The 25,382-nt window shown below is 38.7% G+C and overlaps 2 protein-coding genes across 12 annotated transcripts; both read right to left on the reverse strand.

Moving 5' to 3' along the window:
* Positions 1-35: 35 nt before the first annotated feature.
* On the reverse strand, positions 36-3,546 carry psmg2 (proteasome (prosome, macropain) assembly chaperone 2). The gene is made up of 7 exons (XM_051391341.1): positions 3,345-3,546; positions 2,510-2,681; positions 2,166-2,224; positions 1,904-2,022; positions 1,634-1,813; positions 709-829; positions 36-527 (listed from the first exon to the last, which is right to left on the reverse strand). The coding sequence occupies exons 1-7, from the start codon at positions 3,399-3,401 to the stop codon at positions 447-449; spliced, it is 789 nt and encodes a 262-aa protein (XP_051247301.1). The 5' UTR covers positions 3,402-3,546; the 3' UTR covers positions 36-446.
* Positions 3,547-4,384: 838 nt separating this feature from the next.
* On the reverse strand, positions 4,385-16,490 carry zgc:136493 (uncharacterized protein LOC692276 homolog). 11 transcript variants are annotated; one of them, XR_007882391.1, is made up of 9 exons: positions 16,437-16,490; positions 15,662-16,040; positions 13,506-13,677; positions 13,069-13,247; positions 12,859-12,955; positions 9,542-12,380; positions 9,200-9,239; positions 8,749-8,869; positions 7,630-7,703 (listed from the first exon to the last, which is right to left on the reverse strand). XR_007882391.1 is itself a non-coding variant. In XM_051391087.1 (8 exons), the coding sequence occupies exons 3-8, from the start codon at positions 8,866-8,868 to the stop codon at positions 4,687-4,689; spliced, it is 1,104 nt and encodes a 367-aa protein (XP_051247047.1). In that variant the 5' UTR covers position 8,869; positions 9,200-9,239; positions 9,542-9,680; the 3' UTR covers positions 4,385-4,686. The 11 variants fall into 11 exon arrangements, 10 of the variants coding, with proteins under 10 accessions (XP_051247047.1, XP_051247048.1, XP_051247049.1 ...); XM_051391087.1 differs by lacking the exons at positions 7,630-7,703; positions 12,859-12,955; positions 13,069-13,247; ... (1 more) ...; positions 15,662-16,040; positions 16,437-16,490 and adding exons at positions 4,385-4,843; positions 5,491-5,587; positions 5,701-5,879; positions 6,230-6,401; positions 6,738-7,116 and having other exon boundaries at positions 9,542-9,680; XM_051391088.1 differs by lacking the exons at positions 9,542-12,380; positions 12,859-12,955; positions 13,069-13,247; ... (1 more) ...; positions 15,662-16,040; positions 16,437-16,490 and adding exons at positions 4,385-4,843; positions 5,491-5,587; positions 5,701-5,879; positions 6,230-6,401; positions 6,738-7,116 and having other exon boundaries at positions 7,627-7,703; positions 9,200-9,361.
* Positions 16,491-25,382: the final 8,892 nt, after the last annotated feature.

Raw genomic sequence — 25,382 nt, forward strand, 5'->3', positions numbered from 1 at the left:
ACACAATCAAAGTCTTTAGATAAAGTCAAAAAGGGTTCTTGCAACAGTCTTTTATTGGAAAACGCATTCAAATGCTGCAATACTAGGAAATAGTATTCCAGAAGTGCACATCTGGGTCAATTCTTGTACAAGATGCAATGTTTGTACATCTAAAGATTATTATCTAAATGAAAGGAAACTACAATAAATGTCCAAGAGTGAGGGGTGGGTGGGGCTCTTGTGGGGTCAGTTTACAACTATGTTTAAAGTCAAATCAATATAATACATTGTTTAAAAGCACAGAGTCCTTTAGTATTATAAGCTTACGACACACAACACCCGTCTTCTCCACTGACCAGGTTTGACCCCAGTGAAGAACCCACAGTGCTCTCAAAAATGCAGAGATGTTATAGCACAGAGGCCACAGAAGCTAATTATGAGCTACAAAAAAACTAAATATGTGTGTTTCAGAACAGTGCGGGAGGGATGCCGCTGCCAAAGAGAAGACTCCAGGATGTTGGGATCTTCCATTTGTTGGGCTTTTGGCTCTGAAATGCAAAACCATAATTAGAAAAATGTATAATCTCTACAGCAGTCACACATTATACTGTAGTAGTATCCAGTATACGGTGATTCTCTTAAGAAAGTTTCTTTTCTTAGTGTGCTAAAGTATTAAAGGCAGCTGGCTCTGTAACATAGTACGGCTGTCTGCTCAAGTTGGTCACTTACAGGATTGTCCAGCAGATGGAGCCAGTCGTTGAGGTGGTTGACGAGCGTGAAGGCATCTGGGATGTTGTCGCCCTCTGAACAGAAGAGCAGCAGCACAGCCAGTGGGAGATCCTCTGCATAGCTAAACATAAACATCCAGCACACATGGTCAGACACATAAAAAAAAACCTGTTAATTAATAATTAATGTATAAAATACTGCAGCAGGGAAAGTGTGTTTTGTTTATTATCATACTGCAGATAACTGATTATTTTGCAGGTTTTCCGGCCACATTTAAGTAGAATTGTAGTAAAAGATACAGACAATAATGTAACTGTAAGTATGAGAGAGAATATAGACAGAATTATAAGATAAATAGATTGATTGATTGACACACACACAACCGGCTTTGTACGAAGGATGTTCGTGCATGTGAGTCCCTCCATTTATTTTGACCAACCCAGTGTTGGTGATTGTTGGAAAGACTAACAAAGAGGGTTTTGTGAAGCGAACGTGATAACCACTACACTACGGAAACGGGCTCAAAGAGGGTTTTGGTAAGTTTTATTTAGTTTATGTCCAATTTGAAGTGTGTTTTACGATTATCTGTGAGGTAAAATGACTGGTTTTCTCAATGGAGTCTGGTTGGCCATAGTGCACAATTGTCTCAGATGCTGTGCTCTAGAGCGACATCTACTAGCAGTGAATATCATATACATAACCTTTAATGAGTTAATTCTATGAGAATGCTATATAACCATCTCGTAACATGCTGTTTGTTGCTGTAATTGGTTAATTATAGAGCCATGAGTCATGTGGCATAAACAAAGGGCAGTTACAACTCTATTTCTAACTTCTCAAACTTTGGTATATAAAAATAATTCATTTAAACTTATACTCATTTTAACTCTATATAGTTGGCTGGCGCAGCTCTCTCGCTCTGTACCTCTCTGTGTAGAGTCCTTTGGTTATGCCTCCTCCAGGAATGTAGAGGCGTTGCTCTGTGTTGGCGTCCGTCAGTCCTGGAAAGGCCGGCACTCGCTCCATCTCCCTCCAGCCTAGCTCTTTCAACGCGTCCTCACTCCCCTTCAGCAGGGACGGAGTGACCAGGTACCTCAAAGGAGTGCTAACACAGACACATATTTGTTAGTGGAGAGGATCGTAAACAGCAAAGGTAAAGAAATGCAGTGATGATGTGGAGTACGGGGTTAGGTACCCTTGCAGCTGTTGGTCGTCCCTCTGGTAGGCGTGGCTGCTGGACAGAACTACAGTCCTGGAGAACCCGCTGGCTTTGATCCACGACACAAGAAGCTGACTGAACCTTTTGGACTTGGTCTGTAATTAAAGTTAGAACTATCAAAATATATCTAGCAGCATTCTTCATGTCACCTTCCATGTAAAAGCACTTTGGATCATAAAAAAAATGTAAAAGGTAAACAGAATTAGAATAATGCTGATGCCACAGACTGTGGTTTTACCTGAACAATGGGTGCCCTGATTTGAAGAACAGCCAACTTCAGTTCTGCTGCTGTGTAAACTGTTAATGAGAAAAGGTTGACAGATTAATCGAGGATTAGATTTCTGAAGAAAATGTAGAGCTGTAGCAGCGAAACACAATCAGAGAGCTGCACCCAAAGTTACCAAAACCTCAGGACCAAACAGGTAAGTACGGTATGTCTTTTACAACACATGCAGGTTAGCAAATAATACAACGAAGAACATATTTCACAGGTGAAATCTGCACATTCACTCCTCTACAGCAGCCAGATAATCAAGACCCAAAGAGGTGACGCAATCCATCTCAGCGGTGATCAGGTGGTACCTTCTGCAGGAGTGTGGAGCTCCTCAGCGTCCTCTTTGCAGGTGGCGTACGGGTTGTTCCCGGCCATGGGGATGAGGCAGTCTGTGTGTATGTAGCCCACCCTGCTCATGTTGAGAGTGGACACCATGAGGTCCACAGCCAGCTGGCCCACGTTACCAACAGCCACTGCTGGCTGTGGGGGAGAATGAAGAACAACAATGAAGAATTATCTACAACTACTGTCTGTTTTCATACATCCAACGTCTCTCACATGTGACAATTTACTGCCTCTCCTTGTCTGAAATTACAGTCAACAGAACAGGAAGTAGGAAGACGCCACCCTGGGTTCTGGATGAGGGGCATTTGTTGCTATTTACCAACATTACACAAACAAAACGATTTACGCTTTCAACAGAGAAAATAATCATCGGATTAAGCTGTAATGAAAATAATCATTAATTGCAGCCCTGTATAAAACAATGCTTGCACATTAATCCATGAGTAATAATAATCTAATTATATAATATTTAATAGTATTAACAGTCACAGGTGGCATTTTTCTACATTGAGTACTTTTACTTTCACAATGCAGAACCTTTATTTGTATTTTAAGAGTATTGGTACTTTTACTTAAGTAAAGGCTCTGAATGTTCCTCTACCACTGAGTGTCTCCATTAAATACATTAGTTTAATAAACATTAACAGTCTAAAATATCCCCCCACATGTATCCAGTGAACTTCAATGTAAAACAACCAAACTGACTCACTGCTAATAAACCCATTTCATACAGACAGTAAACTGCTGCAGCGGATCTTCAGCTGAAGTAAAAGCACAAACTCCAGATGTGTCACTCACCATGACGAGGGTGAAATCTTTGAAACAGGGCGCTGAGTTTTGTGAGGAGATAAACATGGCGCTGGTGAGATAGCCAACACACACACACACACCGGTGCGGAATAAGAGATTTAAATGTAATTTATGGGGTGAATATTTTGCTCTCCGGTAGTTTTCGCTTCTGTTCTCATGCTCTGCTGTTGGGGACTTTGTGGTCTCTGCCTCGGCGTCGCGGTTTTTAGTAGCTGCTGTCAGTGCCTGAATTAAAAGAGTCAGGGACGCTTTATTATATATTTATATATAGTTAAGGTTTGCACCGACTATCTCAGTCTGTGTTTATGGGTCTATATGGATATATGAGGCTATATATTTAAGAAATATGTTTAAGGAGTTTATATTATAATCAGGGATATTAAAGGCTCCGCAAAGACGTGGTGCGAAATAGAGATCTTCAACTCAAATAGATCAATCTGTAAAACAATTACTTTTACAATACTACTGCTAATAATGATTATAATAATAAATCGATTTTTTTTTACAGTGTTTCATTAAATTGAGCCACAAAAAAAAAAAAAAAAAAAAAAAAAAAAAAAAAAAAAAAAAAAAAAAAGGAATATAAGTATTGTTAAAGTCATCATCGAAATTAAAATTCCTATGAATAATTACATGGCTACATTTTTATATATTAGATTAACAAGGTGTGTATTCAAATGTTTACATGCATGTGGCACTAAAATCCTGTTATTGACGTTTCTTTTCACCCTTAAGACTGGAGTTTCTCTATTTATACACTGGATACATTGATTAAACTGGAAAGACTTATTTACATTATTAGCATTATACACAAAAAGTAAATGATTTATAAGAAGGATTTCAACTCTGCAGGCTGAACTCTCTTGAACATGTATCATCAGTTATTAATAATAATGAAGACTTGGCAAGAAAGTGATATAGTTGGGCAGAAAATCTGTCATCTGCGTTGTACTACTGTATAACCAAGTTAAAGGTTCATGGAAGGAATAAAGGTCAAGTATGCAAGGTGCAAAAAAATTTGAGGTAGCTTTATTATTTTTTTTCCTTTTATTAAAAGGATTTTGTATTTCAATGTAACAGTCGTTAAGCTACACTACACATTACAATCATCCGACAAATTCATATCCAACATTTGTTTACACACTTATCATATTAAACATTTTCTAATTGCTACATTAATTATCTCAATGTAACATACATGATCATGTTTCTAATCCTGATTAGACAGAACACCATACAACCAAAACTAATTAACGAAAAAGGTAAAAATACTTCGTCTTGCAGGAGGAAAACCCTTCTGATATCGACAGATAAGGTACAATCAGTGAAATCATTTTGGTTTGACTTCATTGGGAATAGATTGGCCTTTCACTGCAGCCAGACCATTTTCAACCATCCTCTGTACCATCCTTCTTGTTGTAGTGTAAGTGTTGGTGCCAACGTGGGGGGTGATCAGCACATTAGGGAGGCCAAGGAGAGGATGATCCCTGCACAAGAAGGATAAGAAGAATTCTCCTTTATTTAACCAGTGGCTTTGAGTCAAATAAAACAAAGCTGTAAACACTCTTTGTCTGTATGTGCAGACCAGTAAACAGATTATTCTTTTCCTTTTACAGGTTGTTGTGTTTATCTGACATTAAAGCTGATGAAGAGATTAAAAAAATGTCCAGGGATTTACATGAACACACTAAAGTTTCATTAAGGGATTTGATTTTATGGCACTTGGGGGCAGTGGAACAAGCTGTTAACAGAACACTGATATATAATCACCTGTCCTTTTATACTTAACGAGCTGAAGTCCCTGAATACGCTGTGTGTCAGTACATGTGTTCTTCTGTAATCTGTTAATGCACACAGTTAATACATTTTGCACAGTTAAAGCAAGGATATGTAATTTTTGTTCGGCAGGGGCCATCGCTAAAAAGTATTGTAGCAGTAGCCGAGAAGAGTCAGAAAGTGAATTGACTCAGTAATTGAACCATACAGCAATTTTGATCTAAAGCAAGACTCCTTAGTGGATTGAATACAACTGTTTATTTAAAAGAGGGAGAATGTGGTTGTTCTTCTTTGAAAATGTAAATAGTTTCAGTTTAAAGAAAAATGAAGTGAGTCTGGTTGAAGAGTGTTATGTAACCTTGGTAAAGGTTCAGGATGAGTCACGTCTAATGCGGCCGCACGAATCGTTCCAGACTGCAGAGCTTTGACTAAAGCATCCTGGTCCACAACCAGACCTTGGACACCAAAAGAAATTTAATTAAAGATTAACATTTCAGAATAACTTAGCAGTAACTTTTACAGTTCTTTAACTGAGATCAGTAAAGTCCAGGAGACGCATTGTCCTCACCTCTGCTGATGTTGACCAGTGTTGCTGTGGGTTTCATGAGGGACAGCTCTCTGTGGCTGATCAGGCCTGTGGTTGCAGGGCTCAGGTTCACCGCCAGCATGACGAAGTCTGACTCTTTCAGCAAGTCATCCATGTTCTCACAGTAACTCGCCCCGACTGCCTGCTCATCCTCAACACTCCTAAACAGCACGGAGAAAAGATGAAGCTGACCATTAACATTGTCCTGTTGATTCAATGATTATCTGGTTACAGTAGTGATATATCTACATATTGGCCTTGTGATAATTATTCATCTTAGAATTGTAAAACATAATTTTTTCTACCTTTACTCTTAGAGATTATATATAAAATACATTTAGAACTATTAAAAACTGTTTTGGTCTTGAGATTGGAGACATCACAGAGGTAATAATATCATCAAAGGCAATGCACATCATCAAGATACAGCTACACAGCTAACTGCGGTGGATCATGTGTTTCTCTTCATCTCTAAATGAACCAAATTACCAATTATTCATCAAACTTTCACCTCCTGTTCCTGTTGTGATACAGGATCTTCATGTCAAATCCTCTGGCTCTTTGAGCGATTCTGCAGCCAATGTGTCCCATTCCAATAATCCCTAGAGTGGACCCTGTGACTTCAACTCCCATCAGGCTTTCTGGTATATGGGTGGTCTTGGGGTCCACAGCTATCTGGTGGCCTACGGAGAACAGGAGCAAAAACCTTCAATCAACAAACCTTTTATCAAAGCCTGCTGCTACTCAGGTCACTTTGATAATAGCCATGCCAGTTTTTCCATCGCCAGCTAACTGTGGCCTCTGAAAGACTCTCTGAGTGAAAGAGGATTATGGGGTGGACAATCAGATTTCAGGGGTAGTCAGTGCCACCCCAGACCAATTGCAATTGTCAGGATTCAATTAACCTTTGACCTCGAGAGTCTTAGGATACATGGTGTCATACAGATTTTAAAACCCTTTGAGGCAAATTTATGCTTTATGATTTTGGCTATATATAAAACTGCCTTGGCTTGACTCACCTTCAACGATCTTCCGTGCCGATGCCAGGAGCAGACCCAGTGCAATATCCGCTGTGGCATCGCTCACCACACCGGGAGTGTTGGTCACCTTCACTCCGAGGCTGTTGATGTACGGCACATCCAGGTGGTCGATGCCCACTCCTCCATTGGCGACCACCTTCAGTGAGGGAAGCGAACTGAGCAGCGAAGGCTCGGCTGCAGGACGGGCGTTCCACACGAACATGGCCTGGATTTTAGGGCCGTACAGCTGGGGGTTTTGAAGGAAGTCTTTGTGGCAGATGATTTTGAAGTGTTGTTCCATTATTTCAGTGACTTCTGCAAGGTAACCATTTTCGCCCACCTCTGAGAACAGAGCCCATGGTTTGTTGTCCTCCATTGCCTGGAGGGATGAAACACAGACATTAGTAGGACAGGCCAGGGTGGGCAGAGTTTATGCACAGTTTGGGGTCAATACAGCACAGACATATTGGGTTCACTTGACCAGCTAGTACCAATGGAGTGTTTTGACCCAGTGTTGGTGTTATTTTTAGCCTATATTACTGTTGGGTGCCTTGATCCAACCCTGGTGGGTGGTTTTCTACCCATTGGCAAAGGGGAAACAGCAACCCTGGCTCCGTCCAAAGGTAACAAACTCTGCCTACCAGCACCTCTCAAGCTCACGATATGTCTCGTTTGTTTAATCCAAACAAAAACTAAAGTGTAAAACAACATTCCGCTGTTATACAGGAGGTTGTGTGTTGTCTTTGAGCAGCTGCAACCAGGAAGTTACTGCTCCCTTTGGCCAGACCCAGGCTAGCTGTTTCCTCCAGTTCTTATGCTAAGCTAAGCTTACTGGCTGCTGTTGACTAACGCTTCATATTTATCTGACAGAGATAAGAAACAAACTCACAACCTGGTTCTTTATAAATGAAGTGTTCATAAGGCACATATGGCCAGATGGGAAGAGGGCAGTCAAGAAGTCAAGAGCTGCAGAGAAGAGAAAAAGAAACCTATGAATATATAATATAAAGAATAATAATTTAAAGTAAATATTGCGCTTATATAGTGTATTTTACCAAATTTTTTATTAGACAAGTTAATTTATTATTAATACATACATAATGCAGAGAGAGTGGGATAGACAAGGTTAATCTGGCTCTGGAAGTACATCTTTATCAGTATCTTTATCTCAAATGGTTCAAAGCTGCCAGCTATGTATTATATTATTACAGATATTTAAAACTGTGTGTGCATTCATTCCTGTACTGTGTGTGTGAGTGAGGAGTCGTTGTGTGTGTGTGTGTGTGTGTGTGGGGGGGGACTACATATGAGGTCAAAACACTGCATTTGTGATAGTTACTGCTGTCAAAATGACCTGTTGTTACACTACTCTCCAGATCACTTTTCATTAATTACACAGAAAAAACAATTTCAAAATAAATTGTTATCAATAGTAACCAATGACACATTTAAAGCTCACATCCAATAATGAGAAATTCAGTAGGAACTTAAAAAACTTAAAAAACCCAGCCAGCACTCGTGTACCTTGTTCCTGGTTTCCCTCTGCTTTTGAACCAGGAAGAACTACTTAGGGAATGTGGAGACTTTCAAAATAAGAGCCCCCCCCTTTTTTTTAACAACAACACTGCTACTGCTCCTGTTATATAGGAAAATAATAATAATAATAATAATAACAATAATAATAATAATAATAATAATAATAATAATACTAGTTTATATTGGTTTTGTGTGTTTTAAACTAATTCAGGCCATATATGTTGTTCATTTTAGTCATATATTATATAACTCTGTATAATGTTCGACTCTTAATTTATCTGCACCTCAACAATAATTTGATCATCACACTTCAGTAAAAACATAAAATAAAAGCTGTCCTCAGTCTCCTCTAAGTACACCTTGACTTCTTACCTTGCACTCCTATCCTCCATATCCCCAAGAGTACTCTCATTATAAGCTGATGACGATGGCATCTGCTAAATGCCTAAACTGGCAATTGCAGATTTCACAATACCTTTTTGTGTAGTTGCAGTTGATGTACAGATCTGTGCATGTTTGTCCCTTTAAGAAGCCGGTATGCTTGTGCTGGGCCCCACAGTCTCCTCATGTACCGGACATAGCAGAGACTTTGCATTCTGGTTGAAAAGTTCATGATAGTAACAATTATCTGTAAAGCTGCATCAAAATTTATTTAAGAGGCAGTCAATAATATCTGCTGATCTGTTGTGCAAAAAAAATCCTCAAGAGATTCAACATCAAACAGAGGGAAGCAAAATGTCTATGAATTTATGTATGTCATATAAAAATGTGCTTGCAGTGAAAGTCCACAGGTCAAATGAATAAATGATTAACATGAAACTTCTGGGTCAAATAGACCAAAACAAACGTATGGGCACTCAGAGAGAAAATGCATGAAATTGCCCAAAAATATTGAATGTATAAACATTTAATTTGAAAGGTCTCACCTTCAGCTGGAACCTGAGGAGTTTTTCTCAGTCCTGTGTCCTGAGGAGTAGAAACCAAGGGTTAAGAGGGAGGGGACAATGTCTGACTTCCCATTTGCTTTAGATGAAGATTAAACAGAGGGTCTTCTACACCCGTGTAGCATGGAGAGGAGAGGAGGGGAATGATTCATTATGCACAGTGACTGGGCACACACAAGCTTCAGGCTGGTGATTGCACAAGAGTGAGCACAGCGACCAACGGTCAGAAATCTACCCACCATAAAGGACCTGAACAGCAACAACGAGAACAACCTGTTCTTGGTTTATAGAAGTTTAACTTGTGGATTTTTGGTTTCTACTTACTTTTTCCTCCTATTGTATCTGCTTGTTGGTGTCATCAATTCAGTGAGAGATTCTGATGAGGAAATGAATTATCCTCAAAGGGACGTTCAGCTACTGTAGCAGAAAATAACAATTAGAATTAGAGGAGCATGTAATGTGAAAAAAGTGCATGCAAACTGGCAGTTATATATATGTACTATTTATATGACCAAGTTTTTTGTGCTAAAAGTATGGATTTGTAAAAGGTAGAAGATAATGTGAGATATGATCAAGGCTAGATAGATACGAATATAATAAGATGTGAATTAGGCAAGGCAAATTTATTTATATAACACATTTCATACCCAAGGCAACCCAAAGTCCCAGAGCAAAAAAACAGGACACAAATGATAAAAACAAAAAAAAACAAGCAAGCAAAAGCACAAAAAATAAATGAATAATAAACCCTTATCGTAGTGTGGAGTAATATGAAAACGTAATCTATGAATCACATGATACATATGCAAATAATAACAATACAAGAACTTTGGGAGTATGAGAAATGATAAAATGCAGATAAGCAAAATGTATGAAAATCATATAAACAAATTCCATAAGAAGCAATAACACTAAATGTTTTGTTGACAATTCTTTTGCATCATAACAATGTTATCTTGCTCACCAAGCCACAGTGCAGCAAACATGTGCTCACTCTTTAATGTCCCCTATTTAAGAGCCCAAATTATTCTAATCTACAGTAGGACATGAACGTCATTTGAACATGTAACCACTAGGTGGCAGTAATACATCAACATGTGTCTGTATGGCAGCACAGGGACTTCGCTTGTGAATGAGCTTATCTGCTGAAAGTCTGCTGTCACAGCACACATAACCTGTCGGCACTTACACTGCTTCTTTTGTGTGGGATGGATGACCTCATCTTCTACTTCTAATTTTTATATTTGCAGTAACATATCAACAGAATGAGCAGACAACAGCCACACTGTGTAAGACAGTGGTTCCCAGCCTGTTTGTCGTGTGATCTACTAATATGTAATATGTATGTAATATGTTCAGTTAATGGCCTTGGTGTGGACATGAGAGTGAGTTTTAGTTCATATGTTTCATCAGAAGGATTTTTATTGTCCTGAAGAAGAAAAAACATCCTGTAATTCACAAGCGCAAAGAAATAAATGATCATATAAAGGTTTTTTTTTAAAGAATTGTTTTTCTTTGTTATCCCTTTAATTATCACATAGCAAAAGATTAAAGTAGTCTCATAACACGTGACTATGTTTTAGCCATTTGCTTTGCTTATTTCAACTTTTTATTTTTCATAGTCTTAAAATATATTAACATTGTGAGATTCAACAATTTTTAAAGAGGGATTTACTAAATCACTGTATTTAGTATCTTATTTTCGTGTTGAAAACATTGTGGAAACAATAATTCTTTAGTTAATTAGGAGAGTTAAAGTGCCAGTGTTTTTTAGATTTTTACATCTATTATATTTCTTAATGCAGCTTCTTTATATTTGACTGGAGGTGGTTTGAATTAGTCGTTCGTGTAAATTTAGTAATTCTCACATCTGAAATCAATCTTTCCTACTTTTCTACTGCTGTATTTCTCACTGAAGTTGAAAGTTCATAATAAGGAGTAATGTGTGTGTGTGTGTGTGTGTGTGTGTGTGTGTGTGTGTGTGTGTGTGTGTGTGTGTGTGTGTGTGTGTTCCGGCAACACACCAGAGCATCAAGGATCAGGGAAGGCCATGTGAGGCTATGGCAGCTGCAGATCAGCAGCTTACCTGCTTTTCACTGTTGTGTAATCTCACCACCTTAACTTTAGAAGTATCTGCTCCTCCTCTCCTCCCTTCCAGCCCTGCTGGTTTCTTTTATCTAAAGTTCTGGAAAGAGTAATCTCATCTCAACTGATATCTTTTATGAATAATAATAGTACTTTTGAGAGAAAAAGCGGGAGAACAGATGAGTTTACGAAAGGTTCATTCCATGTGTGTTTCTCTCAAAAAGTTGTGAAGTCTTATGTGTTTTGTTCGTCTTTTGTCTGCCTACAGCAGTGCAGTGATCTTTTTTTTTTGTTTCCTGTGTGGTTTGAGAGCACTTCATAGTACCGAGACAGCACATGTTAAAGTTACTAATGACCTACAGTTGACTGCAGACAGAGGTGACTTTAAGGTAATTTAAGTGCTGCCTTCGATACATTTGATCATAGCATCCCGTTATATCGCCTGGAGACTTGGGTAGGCATTGAGGAAGCAGCTCTTAGTTTATTACACTCTCCAACAGATCTTTCTTTATTATTCAGGGTAACTCTTCTTCCTCTACGGCTCAGTTAAGCTGTGGTGTCCCTCAAGGTTCAGTTCTTGGACCCCTTCTGTTCTCTATTTACATGCTGCCTTTTGGCCAGCTTATCCAAAAACATTATGTGCTTTACCATTTTTATGCTGGTGACACTTTTAATGAGCAAGTCCAAAGAAAAGTTGTCCAGTCATGTTTCTGCAGCTAAAGATAATCTCTAAAATTGCTTGACTCGTTACTGGGACAAAAAAGACACGATCACATCACCCCTGTGCTTGCCTCTCTACACTGACTGTAACATTGTTATGGCACTTTATCATGTTTTATCTATGATTTAAGGGCATCCAAGAGGGCACTTTTGCAGCATTTTTTCAAACATGGGGACGGCAATTTTGAACTGAGGTCAAACCCATTTTAGTTTGACTTCATTGGGAATAGATTGGCCTTTCACTGCAGCCAGAGCATTTTCAACCATCCTCTGCACCATCCTTCTTGTTGTAGTGTAAGTGTTGGTGCCAAGGTGGGGGGTGAGCAGCACATTAGGAAGGCCAAGGAGAGGATGATCCCTGCACAAGAAGGATAAGAGGAGTTAGGAGCTGGCAAAGAGCTAATTGTTTGCAAATGTTAAATTCTCCTTTCTTTAACTATCAAACAAGGCTGCTTGCAATCTTTGCCTGTATGTGCAGACTGGTAAACAGATTATTTTTTCCTTTTCAGGTTGTTGTGTTTCACTGAATATCAAAGCTGAGATTAAAAATGTACAGGGATTATCAATTGTCCTTTGATAAGTCCCTGAATACCATGTGTGTCAGTTTCTCTGTAATCTATTGATGTGAAGAGATAATGTTTGTCAGTTACAGCGGGACCATATCTAACTAGTACACAGCAATTTTGATCAAAAGTAAGTTTGGTATTGCAGTAGCAAAACTGAGCAAGAATACAACTGTTCATTTAAAAGAGGAAGAATGTGATTGTTTTTCTTTCAAAAGTTATATAGTTATATATATAAAATGAAGTGAGTCTGGTTGAAGAGTGTTATGTAACCTTGGTAAAGGTTCAGGATGAGTCACGTCTAATGCTGCTGCACGAATCGTTCCAGACTGCAGAGCTTTGACTAAAGCATCCTGGTCCACAACCAGACCTTGGACACCAAAAGAATTTAGATTAAAGATTAACATTTCAGAATAACTTAACAGTAACTTTTACAGTTCTTTAACTGAGATCAGTAAAGTCCAGGAGACGCATTGTCCTCACCTCTGCTGATGTTGACCAGTGTTGCTGTGGGTTTCATGAGGGACAGCTCTCTGTGGCTGATCAGGCCTGTGGTTTCAGGGCTCAGGTTCAGCGCTACCATGACAAAGTCTGACTCTTTCAGCAAGTCATCCATGTTCTCACAGTAACTCGCCCCGACTCCCTGCTCATCCTCAACACTCCTAAACAGCACGGAGAAAAGATGTGGCTGACCATTAGAAGGGTTGTGTTGATTCAATGATTATCTGGTTACAGTAGTGATATATGTTTCTATTTGAACTTACATGAGATTGAAGATATTACAGAGGTAGTAATATCATTAAAGGCAACATCAATACATTTGTTATATGTAAGTAACCAATGAAAACTGGACTTTCAACAATGTTTTAACAAAATATGTCTAAATTAACTAAATAAACAATTATTCCTCAAACTTTCACCTCCTGTTCCTGTTGTGATACAGGATCTTCATGTCGAATCCTCTGGCTCTTTGAGCGATTTTGCTCCCAATGTGTCCCATTCCAATAATCCCTAGAGTGGACCCTGTGACTTCAACTCCCATCAGGTTTTCTGGTAAATGGGTGGTCTTGGGGTCCAGAGCTATTTGGTGGCCTATGGAAAACAAGACCAAAAAAACATGGAATCAACAATAACTTTATTAAAGCCTGTATTGCTGCTGCTACAGCAGTTTCTGACACATTATTCACTGGTGTGTCCTGGATATAAAGTAGCATCTAATAATTAATTTATCATTGATGCAACAGAAAAGCAGAAAACTAATTATTTGTGAAATAAAATATTTTAGAAGAATCATTAGTAAATGGACTTGTTTAATAAATAACTTGATACAGTCTGCAATACAACTTTTTTTCTGTTAAGCTTTATTTAGTGTAAAAAACTTTTGGTTTTGTAATTGTAAGGATTCAGTTAACCTTTGACCTATAGTCTAAGTAAAAATGGTGTCATACAGGTTTTAAAACCCTTTGAGGCAAATTTGTGCTTCATGATTTTGGCTTTATATATATATATATACAGCGGGTAAAATAACACGTCACCAGATGTCGGTAACAACCCATGCAATCCACACATGCAAAGAAACCAAAATAAATAATATCAGAAATTAAAGTTATGTGTAATAAAATGGAATGACACAGGGAAAAAGTATTGAAAACGCCTACTGAAATGTATTTAATACTTCGTACAAAAGCCTTTGTTGGTAATGACAGCTTCAAGACGCCTCCTCTATGGAGAAACTAGTCATATGCAATGCTCAGGTGTGATTTGGCCCATTCTTCCGCACAAACAGTCTTCAAATCTTGAAGTTTCCATGGGCTTCTTGTATGAACTCTGATCTTTAGTTCTTTCCATAGATTTTCTATTGGATTCAAGTCAGGTGATTGGCTGGGCCATTCTAGCAGCTTTATTTTCTTTCTCTGAAACCAATTGAGAGTTTCCTTGGCTGTGTGTTTGGGATCATTGTCTTGCTGAAATGTCCACCCTCGTTTCATCTTCATCATCCTGGTAGATGGCAGCAGATTTTTATCAAGAATGTCTCGGTACATTTTTCCATTCATCCTTCCTTCAATTATATGAAGTTTCCCAGTGCCGTATGCTGAAAAACAGCCCCACACCATGATGTTCCCACCTCCAAACTTCACTGTGGGTATGGTGTTTTTGGGGTGATGTGCAGTGCCATTTGACCTCCAAACATGCTGTGCATTATGGCATTCAAAGAGTTGAATTTTGGTCTCATCTGACCAGACTATAGTCTCCCAGTATTTCACAGACTTGTTTAAATGTTGTGCAGCAAACTTTAAACGCGCTTCAACAATGGAGTCTTGCGCGGTGAGCGTGCATACAGGCCATGGCGGTTGAGTGCATTACTTATTGTTTTCTTTGAAACAATTGTACCTGCTAATTCCAGGTCTTTCTGAAGCTCTCCACAAGTGGTCCTTGGCTTTTGGACAACTCTTGTGATAATTCTTTTCACTCCTCTGTCAGAAATCTTGCGAGGAGCATCTAGTCGTGGCCGGTTTATGGTGAAATTATGTTCTTTCCAGTTCCGGATTATGGCCCCTACAGTGATCACTGGATCATTCAGAAGTTTAGAAATCCTTCTGTAACCAATGCCATCAGTATGTTTTGCAACAATAAGGTTGCGAAGGTCTTGAGAGAGCTCTTTGGTTTTACTCATCATGAGATGTTTCTTGTGTGAGACCTTGGTGATGAGAGCTGATATTAATTTGCACTGACAAGTGACCGGATTGCTTTCTAATTATTGGTAGATTTCAGTTGGTGTCTTGGCTTTCCATGCCTTTTTGCACCTCCCTTTCGTCATGTGTTCAATACTTTTTCCCTGTATCATTTCATATTATTACACATAACTTCATTTATGGACATCTATGGTTTGATTTCTGTGTGGATTACATGGGTTGTTACCAACATCTGATGAACATTTCATGTCAGTAGCACCTTTAGAAATATATTTACTGAGAATAATGGTGACGTGTTCAATACTTATTTTACCCGCTGTATATATATATATATATATATATATATATATATATATATATATAATTGCCTTGGCTTGACTCACCTTCAACGATCTTTCGTGCCGATGCCAAAAGCAGACCCAGTGCCATATCTGCTGTGGCATTGCTCACCACACCGGGAGTGTTGGTCACCTTCACTCCAAGACTGCTGATGTATGGCACATTCAGGTGGTCAATGCCCACTCCTCCATTGGCGACCACCTTCAGTGATGGAAGCAAACTGAGCAGCCAAGGCTCGGCTAAAGGACGGTGCCAAACAAACATGGCCTGGATTTTAGGACCATGCAGCTTGGGGTTTTGAATGAAGTCTTTGTAGCAGATGAGTTGGAAGTGTTGTTCCATTATGTCAGTGACTTCTTCAAGGTAACCCTGTTCACCACCCACCTCTGAGATCAGAGCCCATGGTTTGTTGTCCTCCATTGCCTGGAGGAATGAAAGTTAAAACACAGTATGGCAAACACTCAAACACTTGTGTGTCATGTCCTGGAGTGGGCAGGGATAGAGTCTATGCACACTTAAAATTTTAGGCAGCGTGGGTTCAAGACAGCGCAGACGTAAAACTGGGTTAACTTGAACCACTACCAGTGGGGTGTTTGAGGTGTTGGTGTTTAGGTTTGCCTATATTACTAAGGTAACAAAACACAATACATATTATTTTCAGCTGGTTATACCGTAATGAAAACATACATATGAATATTATATACCATTTCTGGCAATAAATTATCCTGAATGAGAATGGACAAACTAAACATTGGCTGTAGATTATCCCAGGTTGTCAAATATAAGCAAACCTTTGTATGTCATTTAATTTGTTCTCACCTTCTGCTGGAACCTGATGAGTGTTTCTCAACCCTGCTGTGTCCTGACTTACTGAGGGTTAAGAGGGAGGGGACAGAGGAAAACATTCAGCTCATAATGTCTGACTTCCCATTTGCTTTAGATAAAGATTAAACAGAGGGTAATCTACACCCATATAGCATGGAGAGGAGAGGACGGGTAATAATTCATTAACACAGTGACTGGGCCAGGCCCGGCCCTAACCAATTTGGCGATAAAATAAAGGAGGATCACTTGATGCTGTTGAAGCGGCGATGACTGTAGATGGCCCAGGATTTGCAGGAGGTGGATTTAGATATTTCAACAGCGCATATGAAGAGAGAAGAGGAGTAAGTGACACCGTTGGGTGTTACAGTCTAATAATAAAAGAAATGATTCCAAGAATAAAATTAAATAATAAAAATGAAAAACCTAAGAGATGTATTACTTTCACTGTACTGTACATGAATGATATACAGTGTAATTTCGTCTGATATGCAAATTAGATCATATTTAATCTTATTGTCATTACAGTGAAATGCTGATTATCAGAATGCAAAGAAGCAGTAAACTGCAGTATAATATAACCTATGGGAATGTATTAACATTAATGATGTGCACTTTAACATGGATGTAAAGTCTAACACTATAAACACACTTTAGACAATACTGAACTGTAACACAACAAACAACAAGGCTTACAACTCTTATATATAAAGGTGTGTGAAAGGAATAGCATTTGACTGTTACAAGCGGAGCAAACATTAGCTAACCAATAATAAATAAAAATAAAAATGTAGACAAATATAAACACTTGCTGAATAGATCTAATCTTTACAAATGTCCCTGAGAAATAGAAGGTGGGAGTATTACTTTTTTCCATAACAGCTGTTAGGCCCCTCCATAACATGAACTGAGGTTCAAACGAGCTAACGCTATTTATTGATTAACAAACCGTGTTAGGCTAAAGGTTACTATCGTTCTGCAACAGACAAATCATTTCATAACATTATCTTTACTGTACCTCTGTCTTTGTCGCGTTTTTGTCTTGTCTTGTCTTTTTTTCCTTCCCTGGGCACCGGAAAGTTTTTTTATTTATTTATTTATTTATTTTTAATTTTTTTTATTGAACAATTTAAATGTCAAAGCTACAAGGTATACAATATCAATCAGCACATTGGTGACACAATTAATAAATAAATCAAAGATAGAGTACAAATTGGCGAAACCTACCTACCACTGAAACAGAATCAGAATTAGAAATACTTTATTGATCAGTTTGTAACACAATATAAAAAGTAGAAAATACAAAATGTATAAATAGGTATATAAAATAAAACAAAATAGAAATATAATAAGATAAGTATATACATTATAAAACAATATATGACAATATAGATAGAAATTATATGCTACAGTATGTGACCAACATAAGTGTAATGAATAATAGTATTAAGTAACTGATAAGGTTAATGTTGAGATCCTTAAAAGATTTCAACAGAAGTATTACAACAAATGAGCCAGAGTATTGCACATTAATCAGAGATCAGCACTTTTAAACAGTAGTTAGAGCACTTGACAGAAGGAGAGAAAATAAAGACATTCCCATGCTGTAGAAACTACAAAATATAAAGTTTTTATTGTGAGAAAACAGGTGAAGATAGGCAGGAAAGGAGGGAGACATAAATACAGCAAAGGGCTGCAGGTTGGAATCAAACCTGGGTCTCAGCCTACATGTAGAACAGGATCTACGAGGTGAGCTATAAATAGGTTCTTCTTAATGTATGCAGTTTTGGCTTCTTCAAGACTTTGCAGGAGGCTCTAACTGTGCCAGTTTGCCAGCTGAGGACAGGAGCTGATCCCAAAAGACTCTCCAGGGGGGGGATCAGACTCAGAGGAGTGCAAACTGGAGGTGTGCAGGCTGCTGTCGGATGATTTTGATAAGGTTTAATAAAGTTTCAATAATTCAAAGACTCTTTAATGTCACCTATTTAAGAACCAAAAGTACTCTAACCTACAGTAGGACATGAACGTCATTTGAACATGTAACCACTAGGTGGCAATAATACATCAACATGTGTCTGTGTGGCAGCACAGGGACTTCACTTGTGAATTAGTTTATCTGCTGAAAGTCTGCTGTCACAGCACACATAACGTGCGGCACTTACACTGGGAGGCTAAAGGTGGATGACCTCATCTTCTACTTTGAGTTTTTACATTTGCAGTAACATATCAACAGAACGAGCAGACAACAGCCACACTGTGTAAGACAGTGGTTCCCAACCTGTTTGGTGTGTGATCTACTCCTTGTGACCCGTTAAAATATGATTAAATAATATGCAGGTTATGGCCTTAATGTGCTTTTACAGGACAGAGAAGTAAAAGTATCCTGTTATTCACACGCAAGGGGAAAAAAAACTATTTATTTTACTCTTTTATCATCTCATAGCAAAAGATTAAAGTAGCCTCAAAACACGTGACTATATTGTTGTTGTTGTTGTTGTTGTTGTTGTTGTTTTCTTTTCTTGTGAGATTCAAAAGACAAATTTGACCTGGAAGAGGGATTTACTGAATCACATTCTTTGGGTCCAGTGTCTTTTCTTAATTTCAATGATTCTTTATGAAATTAGGAGAGTTAAAGTGTCACTGTCTTTTTAGATTTTTAGACAATCTATTGTATTTTTTGAATGCAGCCTCCTTATATTAAACTTGAGGTGGTTTGAATTAGCCATTTATGTACATTTAGAACCTTTCATTTCATTATTACTTTTCTGTATTTCTCAGCGAAATTTTTCACTCAAGTTATCTGTAAATAAAATCTGATAATTGAGTCTGCACCCTCTATCCAGCTTTTAAAATGCAGCACCTGGATTTGGTAATTTGGTAATAAGTTGTTATAAGGAGTTATTTGATGTGATTGTCTGTGTGTGTGTGTGTGTGTGTGTGTGTGTGTGTGTGTGTGTGTGTGTTCCTGCAACAAGCCAGAGCATCAGGGAAGGCCATGTGTGCAAGGCAGCTGCAGATCAGCAGCTTACTTGCTTTTCACTGTTGCATAATCTCACCACCTTAACTTAAAGTATCTGTCCTGTCTCCTCCCAGCTCTCTCTTCTCCCTTACCTCTCCACCCCTCTGTCACCTGGGCACTCCCCCAAACTTTTTGACCTTTTTCTCATCCACCTCCTCCCATCCTCTCAAGTGCATTCTTTGTCTCTCCTCCTAGTGGCGGACTCAGGCTGTTTGAAGGGCAGAGGTGAAATAAATAAAAGGGCAGCACCAGCGTGCAGAAAGATGTATTTATGGTGATACAGCTTAGTCTGGATTAGTATTAGTACCCTCTATAGAAGGCATTTCATCATGTTTTATCTATAGGAGCATCAAAGAGAGCACTTCTGCAGCATTTTTTCGAACGTTGGGTCACTGGAGGGGTGATCGCCTCCCCTCCCCTGCCTCCACCTCCACCAGTCCACCAGTGCTCTCCTCCATACATCTGAGGCTGCAACGTTTTTCCTCCCTCTGTCTATACTGGCCAGGACTCATTTAGGCTTTCATTAAGCTCAGGTCAGCTCTCCAGCCAAGCTCCAGTTCCATCTGCCGCCACGTCCGACAGCAGGAGGCCTTTTAGCAAAGTGCTGACTCACGTGGTGGACACAGCAAACATATCTCTGCATCATCACACAGCATTTTGAATATTGTTGACGATGCTCTTCTCTGATCAACAAACACGAGGAGGTCAAGCAGGAGGTTTTTAAGGAAAATACATCATATATTTTATCCAAACATTTGATAAAAGTGCTGCACCATCCCTCTTATTAAACACTCTATTATGGCTCAATATGACAGAATTGATTATATTGCATGTCATGGTCTCATGTTTACAGACAGGTGAGGACTTATACCTGAGCGGTGGTGTCACATTTGTCACGGTACAGTGCAGAGGAGACACTAAGTGAAAAAGTACTTAAGTAAACTCTCTATAATAGATTGCTGACGTGAGTCCACAGCCTCATCCTGACTCAGCTTATCGGAAGCACAGAGCTCTTTGAAGTCAAGGTGTAGTTGCTTTTCACTCTGCCTCATCTGAGCAGATAAAAATAAAACTCCAAAACAATGCAGATGACTTTGCTGTGGGCTTTATAAATGATTTCAATGCTGTGGTGTCATATCTGCATTCTTCTTTCTATTTTCTGGCAGAAGTAAATCACACTTAAATAAGGAAAGATGAAAAATTCAATTTATTCTGGATTCTATTTATATATAACTATTTTCTTCTGCCACATCCAGAGACAAAATAATAAAAGTGACCTGTAAAGAAATGAAGCAGGTAAATGCCCAAAATGTGACATTTGCCAGCAGTCCTATTTGGTGCCTTGTTTGGGATCCTATCATTTTTTCCTGTCTTTTCTATTACCGTTAACTTTGTGGGGACATTTTTTATTTTATTTTATTTATTTATTTTGCTACAGTCCTCTGTCTGCAATAAATTGTAATCAATAGCTGGCTGGTCTCAAAGCACTGAACATATTTCCAGACCATGGCACCACTATACAGGGGTGAGAGAAGTAGGGAGATTAAGTAAAAGTAGCATTACAACAGTGTAAAAATAGTCCATTACAAGTGAAAGTCCTGTTTTCAAAATTAAAAGTACAAACATATTACCAGTAAAAGTATTCATTATGCAGAAAAATGGCTCCTGTGAGTGTTACATTAGCATAAATCATATTATTTCATTATTTTTATGGCTGTTTGAGCAGCATTTTAATGTTGTAGTTGGTGAAGCTAATTTGAACTGTTTTAGTCATAGTTTAAGCTGTAAATTCTTTCTTATTTCTTTTATATACTGATTGCACATTTTGGGTGTAAATTCTTAATCTGACAAGTAACTAGTAGCTATAGCGGACAGATACATGTAGTAGAGTGCTAAGTAGAATAATTCCCTCTGAAATGTAGTGGAATATAAATCTAAGTATTCAAGTAAATCCAAGTATTTTACTACATTACTTAATTAAATGTACTGATTTTAATAATGAGTAAAGCTGTTCAACCATTTCCTCATAGAAATGTCATTTAAGTTCCCTTTTAAGTTTCTGTTTTACTAAGACATTGTTTTACACTGATGGAGGAAGTCACATTTTTGTAGATGTTATCACAAATCTTGCAAAACCTCTCTTCCTATTTGGTTTCCTTTTAAAGCTGGTATTAATAATTGGCAGTCCTCCAAGTATTGAACATGTTTCATTCAGGATCTTGGTGTGTGGTCAAACTGCAGGATATATTTAAGTAAAAATTGTGAGTGTAATGGAGACAGTAGTGAAGTGGGGACACTGTGGAGGTGTATACACCGATCAGCCATAACATTATGACCACCTGGGCACCCTGTTGGTCATAATGTTATGCAGCCCCATACGCAATAAACTATGATGCCCTGTAGGTTCTGACATCTTTCTATTAGAACCAGCATTACAGTAGCTCCTCTGTTGGATCGGACCATACAGGCCAGCCTTCGCTCCCCATGTGCATCAATGAGCCATGACCACTTTGACCTCTTTTGATAGGTACTGACCACGGCAGACCGGGAACACCCCACAAGTGCTGCAGTTTTCGAGATGCTCTGTCCTCTAGCCATCACAATTTGGCCCTTGTCAAAGTTGCTCAAATCCTCATGCTGCCTATTTTTCCTGCTTCTAACACATCAAGTTTGAGGACAAAATGTTCACTTGCTGCCTAATATATGCCACCTACTGACAGCTACCATGATAACCAGATAATCATTGTTATTCAGCCTGCTGAACTTCTTAGTGGACATCTGCAGGACAGGTCATCAGTGTCCCCCCACGAGGGTTTCTGTCCCAGGGTTGTTCCTGTAAATGTTCAGAGGATTTTCCCTCCCCTGCAGAGACCACAAACATAAAAACAGTTCACACTCGTGTCCCTTTCTAATGGTTCTGCAGAAGCTCAACACGCAACTCTCAGCATGTCCTGGTTGAGAATAAATTCACCTGCGTGGTAATCCAGTCAGCACGAGCATTAGTCTGCTGCTCATGACGCACACGTCGACCCGGTAGGGCCGTCCTTGTTCTCTGACTGCTGGAGGATCACCTTCTCTTCTCTGGTGTCCAGAAACCCATGCTTTGTCTTTTGATAGGGACCAGCTTTAACAACACTAGACATCTATAACCACCCTTAACCTGGATCATAATATCACATATTGATCAGTAATTTGGCAGAATCAACAGAAACTTACGATAAAATGAGAACAGTGACAGAAACGTGAACAAAGGCATTGTACTGCCGTCTTACAGGTGGATTTTATTGTGAAGAAAGAAAGATCACCATCCTCAGCCAGTTGAATGGCTGCCAGAGAGATTAGCTCACTACAAAACTTTGGCCACGCTCCCCAGTGGGTTCAGAGCAGCACAAGGTTAGCGCCTTCTGGTTAGGTAACAGATAATCAGTGAGAAGAGGCTGATGGTCTTCTACTGTGCAGCTCAGTGGCTTCTCCATCCAGCACCAGCTACTTAGCATTGTCTCTAAAGCCACTGTTACCTAATGACAGAGCCCGTGCTGAGCCATGGGGCCGGCTGGTTTAGAGGGTGGTTCTCCTGCTCAAAGCTTCTTGGCGTTTGAGCTGTGGCAGACCAGGTCTCACTGGTGTGTATGTGTATATGTGTGTGTATGTGTGTATGTGTGGGTGGGTGAGTGCAGAGTTGGGGATTGCTCTTCAGTGGACAGCCAGTCAGATCAATGTTATGCAAACCTATTAGTCAGAGGTTGCAGTGCTAGCTCCACAGTACTCAGGGACTCTCCCCCAGGGTCAAACTCACTGATGAGCTCTCACCTCTGTTAAGAGTGAATAACAATGTTGTCTGCTGGCCAACGTCAGAAACTCACAGCATTACAATGTCAAATAATGCTACCATGACGCTGAATTACTTACCCTGAAACTGCATTGGTGCAGACGTCATGCATACCCATGGTCTTTGTTTGATCATTAGAAATTGATTTATTGTTTCATTTGCTTTTGTGATTTTGTGTATTTGCATTATTTTCTAAACTGGCTTTATATGTAATATGTTATATTTTATTAAAACATAAAGATGCATAAATGAGCATATGTGAAACAACACAACAAGACAAAACCAATATTTGTAAATTTAATGAGCTCATTACAGTTTGAATATGATCACAGATTGCATGGCACTTTCTGTACATCATTGTGTTGAAAAAGTAATATTTATGGATTTCTCTCAATATGGGATATGATTTTTGGGGATGTCCATGTAACACAGGGGTTAAGATGCCCACGAGAGCCGCCATGTTCCCGGTTTGAGCCTGGCAGGGAACTTTGTTACATCTCTCTACCCCTCATTTCCTCTGATCTCTCTGTCTGTAATAAAGCCATATAATGACACTCTCAGTTATGATAAGTTTCGTTTTTATATTGTTGGAAGCCTGACATGCTGACTTTAGTTTGATGTTGCATGAGTCACCATTGTGGTATGAACCCATGCATACATCTCAGTTCACTAAACCTCAGTGTATAGCAATGTCAGGGTTTATATAAGATCATTTACCACACAAATTTCAAGGGACATTGGTCTCGAATGCACGGCACAGAATATATGACTCCTCTATATATTTATTTTATTATTATTATTATATTATTTTAACATCGCTAGCCATCAAATTGGGCTTTTGTGACATTGCAAAGAAGAAGTGCAACACCATTTGTTATCACACACAAGCTAATGTGATGCCTGCATGCTTGGGTCATTCATGTTTCTGTGACGTTTAAAACTTGTCTTTTATGTTTCGTTTCTGAATGCAGCGAATCATTCAATCTGCCACTGTGGTCAGGGTTTTGCTGAGTCAACAGGAGGGAGGGGTTCTCAGTGTTCTTTATAAGGCCATTAAGAAAATGCTCCCTGGAACACCGGCTGAATAAGCCCTGTGGCTTTGACTTCCACTAATCATCTTAAGCAAAGCATGGCTCCCAATGTGCCTGTGTGGGAACACCTGTACTGGGCCACAGCAAAGGCATGGTGGTTATCATCACCATAATCTGTCTCATCATTATCGTGCAATACTCGGAAATAAGTAAGCTCATTATGTATAAACTGGATGATAATGTAAGGGAATGCAAACAAAAGGACATTTAAAGTAAAGAATTTAAAATTAAGTCTACAACTGTTTATCTTTATCATTTGAATCCATGCAGAGGACTTAGTTGCAAATACGCTTCATTAGGAAGAAAAAAAAACAGCAATGCAGATGAGACACACATAATGCATGCAAAACTATGGTTAGAAATGTGCATTTGCATGAAATTACATTTGCATTGAACTGCATTATTAAAGACAAGCATTTGGGTAGGTGTAAGCTACGGACACATGCACTGCATGGCTACACAAACAGCTTATATCTTTTTTCCTCTATTTTGGGCTTTGGAAATGTTTTTTAAATGCTACTTTTATTTGTTTTATGTTACATTTATCCATGAAAGACCATGAAAGGCTGTTAACAGCAAGTGAGAAAGCAGTTAAAAGCTAAAGTGTTCTTGGAGTTTAGATTAAACAAATTAAAAAACACTTTATTGATCCTCAGGGCAACAGAGCCATGGAAATATAAATATATACAATTAAATCAAAGCTATGAAGATAAATAAATACAGGCAAAGTATACAGTAAATAGAGAAAAAACTATATAATAAACAGAAGATATGAAACCCATATACAATGGACCTTGTGCAGTGATGTTTAATATTAGTTTCTTCATATTCCTGATATATTTACAAAATATTACAAAGCCTGTACCAACAAGACCACACAGAACTACCAGCACTTCCTATGTCCATAATATAACCATGTGTTCTCATGAATTTATAAGTAAAAAACAAAAACAAAAACAAACTTCTGTGCAGATCTTTACATACTAATCGCTGTCCAGGTGCCG

This window comes from Dicentrarchus labrax, unplaced genomic scaffold (genome assembly GCF_905237075.1).
Source record: "Dicentrarchus labrax unplaced genomic scaffold, dlabrax2021, whole genome shotgun sequence".
NCBI lineage: Eukaryota > Metazoa > Chordata > Actinopteri > Moronidae > Dicentrarchus > Dicentrarchus labrax.

Coding starts and splice junctions, on each gene's coding strand:
- psmg2 (XM_051391341.1), bottom strand. CDS start 3,401: ATGTTTATCTCCTCACAAAACTCAGCGCCCTGTTTCAAAGATTTCACC. Junction 1,814..1,903: donor GACGACCAACAGCTGCAAGG/GTACCTAACCCC, acceptor TGTCTGTGTTAG/CACTCCTTTGAGGTACCTGG. Junction 830..1,633: donor AAAGGACTCTACACAGAGAG/GTACAGAGCGAG, acceptor GTTTATGTTTAG/CTATGCAGAGGATCTCCCAC.
- zgc:136493 (XM_051391087.1), bottom strand. CDS start 8,868: ATGCAAAGTCTCTGCTATGTCCGGTACATGAGGAGACTGTGGGGCCCA. Junction 6,402..6,737: donor GGCACGGAAGATCGTTGAAG/GTGAGTCAAGCC, acceptor TGTTCTCCGTAG/GCCACCAGATAGCTGTGGAC. Junction 5,880..6,229: donor TATCACAACAGGAACAGGAG/GTGAAAGTTTGA, acceptor CGTGCTGTTTAG/GAGTGTTGAGGATGAGCAGG.